This window comes from Trypanosoma rangeli, assembly GCF_003719475.1.
Source record: "Trypanosoma rangeli strain AM80 chromosome Unknown Tra_15.4_contig_00183, whole genome shotgun sequence".
Taxonomy (NCBI): Eukaryota; Euglenozoa; class Kinetoplastea; order Trypanosomatida; family Trypanosomatidae; genus Trypanosoma; species Trypanosoma rangeli.
In genome coordinates, this window is record NW_021705927.1 from 18,124 (window position 1) to 20,609 (window position 2,486).

General features: G+C 56.4%; 2 protein-coding genes across 2 annotated transcripts in view, besides 1 other annotated feature; both read right to left on the minus strand.

The window, feature by feature from the left end:
* Positions 1 to 820: 820 nt before the first annotated feature.
* Positions 821 to 2,080, minus strand: TraAM80_05551 (uncharacterized protein; the record flags this gene model as incomplete). The annotated part of the gene is made up of 1 exon (XM_029382425.1): positions 821 to 2,080. The coding sequence occupies one exon, from the start codon at positions 2,078 to 2,080 to the stop codon at positions 821 to 823; it is 1,260 nt and encodes a 419-aa protein (XP_029237729.1).
* A 159-nt stretch (positions 2,081 to 2,239) lies between these two features.
* Positions 2,240 to 2,266: a microsatellite.
* Positions 2,267 to 2,362: 96 nt separating this feature from the next.
* TraAM80_05552 (uncharacterized protein) overlaps positions 2,363 to 2,486 on the minus strand; it is a gene marked incomplete at both ends in the record, with an annotated part of 942 nt that continues 818 nt past the window's right edge. The window contains one exon of the mRNA XM_029382426.1: positions 2,363 to 2,486. This exon is cut by the window's right edge and continues 818 nt beyond it. Coding sequence (XP_029237730.1) covers positions 2,363 to 2,486 — 124 coding nt within the window.

Here is a 2,486-nt window from a genome sequence, read left to right on the forward strand (position 1 = left end):
AGCCCCATCCGGATGGGGCCAACGCGCACATGGCAGCACCCACCGCCCCCGCTCCTCCCTCCCCTTGCCCGCGGCTGCGAGCAACCACGCGGGTGAATGTAACACAGCGGGCACAGCGAAAGGGGCGGGGTGGACTGCAAAAGCAAAAAAAAACAAAAAAAGACTTCAATAAAAATTTAACAGACGATTCAAGCACACAAACACAAACCAAATTTTTTCTGTCACCGCAGCCGCGGGTGGCCCCTCACATCTCGCTCAGGTCAATTATGGCCGTCCTCGCCGCTGCTTCGTCCCTGCGGTGCGGCACCACCCGCCCTGCAATGCCCGCCAAACAAAACACGCAATAAATATATTTATTTAAAATAAAAGAATTTCAACGAGGACTAAAATGTATATGCCTCCCCCACACATTTCCCAGGAGCTCATTCGTGGGGTGTGGGCGGGGTAGGGGGGGCGTGCGGCCGGTGACACACACGCACACGTAAATCGAGGCTCCGTTGCAATGCACAAACCAAAACAAAAAAAAAGTAAAAGGGAAAAATGGGGCAGAAATGAAAAAAAAAACCGGCAATAACAATTTCTTACACATACATACAATGAAAAGAAAGGAGTGACATGTCACCGCGAGGTTTCACGCTCATCCTTCATGGACCTCACCGAGGCCCCCAACGCAGACATGACTGTTGCGTCCTGCTTGTCGGAAGCCTGGGCTGTGTGCGTATCCGCCTGCAGAGAAGGCAAGGCAGTGCTCGTAAGCGCCGTTGGATCTTTACGTGATTGGGAGGTTGCACACCAAGTGTGACGCGGCAAAATTTGCCGCCTAAATCACATCCTTCGATGCGTCCTGTAGTTTCTCAAGACATGCACGCTCCTCCATCAGCGTCGCCTCCAGCGCACGTTGAGGGTCTTCCTCGGGTGGCACGTACACGGCATCAGCGGTGGTCACGTCTGCACCAGGCACGGGACTTTGTGTCTCGTCGTGCGTGGGCCCTTCATTCGTGGCATGAAACCCGCACCCGGCCTCCTGCATGTCTGTGCATGCCGCACGTGGCAGGATACCGAGCGGGTTACCAACCGCCTCCTCCATCACAACTGGTTGCAGCTCTTTATTTTCTGCAGGTGTTGCGCTACAATCTGGGAGAGTGTCGACGCCCCGCAGCGACTTTACCGCCAGGAGGTTCTGTGCGGGCCGCGTCACACTCAAAAGAAGTGTTCCCCGTTCTTCCGCGTTTAACGACGGTTCAACCGATATTCCCAGAGATTCGCGTTGTTCTTGCAGCATGGCCGTCAGGCCCCTCCGCGGACTGGGTGGCGACGCGGCAAAAGAAGAGCCCACGCCTGAGGGGTTGTTGGAGTTGCAGCACACCGTTTGTCGCTGACAAATGCACGGTAACGCAGGCAATGTCTGTGCCGCGGCGGCTGCTGGAGCATTCCTCATCTCTCCTGCCCACAGCGGAAGGGTGGCGTCTGCGAGGGGGTTGTGCACCACCTGCAGTCCGTCACACTCCTCAGCATCCGCAGCGTACGCCGCGTCACGAACCTCCTCCACAATCTCGTTTAGCTTTTCAAGGATCATTCGCTCTCGCATGAGTCCCCTGTATGCCTGGTCAAAAAGGGCGTGCTTGTTTGGCGGCACGGCCTGCTCCGGAGAATTCCTCCTCTGCAACTGCGCCAGCGACTTCTTCACGGTGACGTCAGGTGCAGCTGTGGCGGTGCATGCGGCTGGCTTAATGGGTGGCGAATGTTGGCTCCGCTGCAGCGTGAACTTCCCCCACGACAGGCGACGCGTCAGCGACGGCTGTGTCTTCGCGTAAATGCGCAGCGCAGACGAAGGCAAAGCAGCGCCCACATTTGTTGGGCTGGGCAGACTGTCCCACGCAGAGCGCACAACGGCGTTCCCCACCCTGCTGTACGTCAGACATTGCATCGCCAATTTGTGGCATGCAGCGGGGAGTCGTTCCCGCGGCGCCATCACGTCCAACGCGTCTTTTTCTGCGAGTGACGCCTGGTGCCGCCCCCGTTCATCCACGCCGCTGGAAGCTTCATTGGAGACGTTTTCCAGCGAGAGAACGTGGCACATGACTTCAGGCCGTTGTCCACACACCTGAGGGGGCGTCGGCACGCGCGGAGAAGGCGCCTCAGCGTCCGACCTCCTCTGCGGCAATCAGTGAACGCACTCTTCCTGGCACGCTGGCGGAAACGTCAGCCGGCTCCTCCATGACTACGGAACAGAGAACGCAAAAAAGCAAAAAAAAAACAAAAAAAACATCTAACGTCTGCATGCATGCAGACGCACGCAGAAACCCAGAAGAGAAGAGAAGTGCAAATGCGCATGTGAGTCTCAATTCCACCACCACCAGCTTCACCAGCGTGGGCTGCACGCAGCATTTCCACAGAGAGAGAAACAAAGAAACAAAGAAAAATACGTTAGAAGACGATAAAACCAGGACACGCATATCATATACAAGAGCCCAGCACGCAGACAG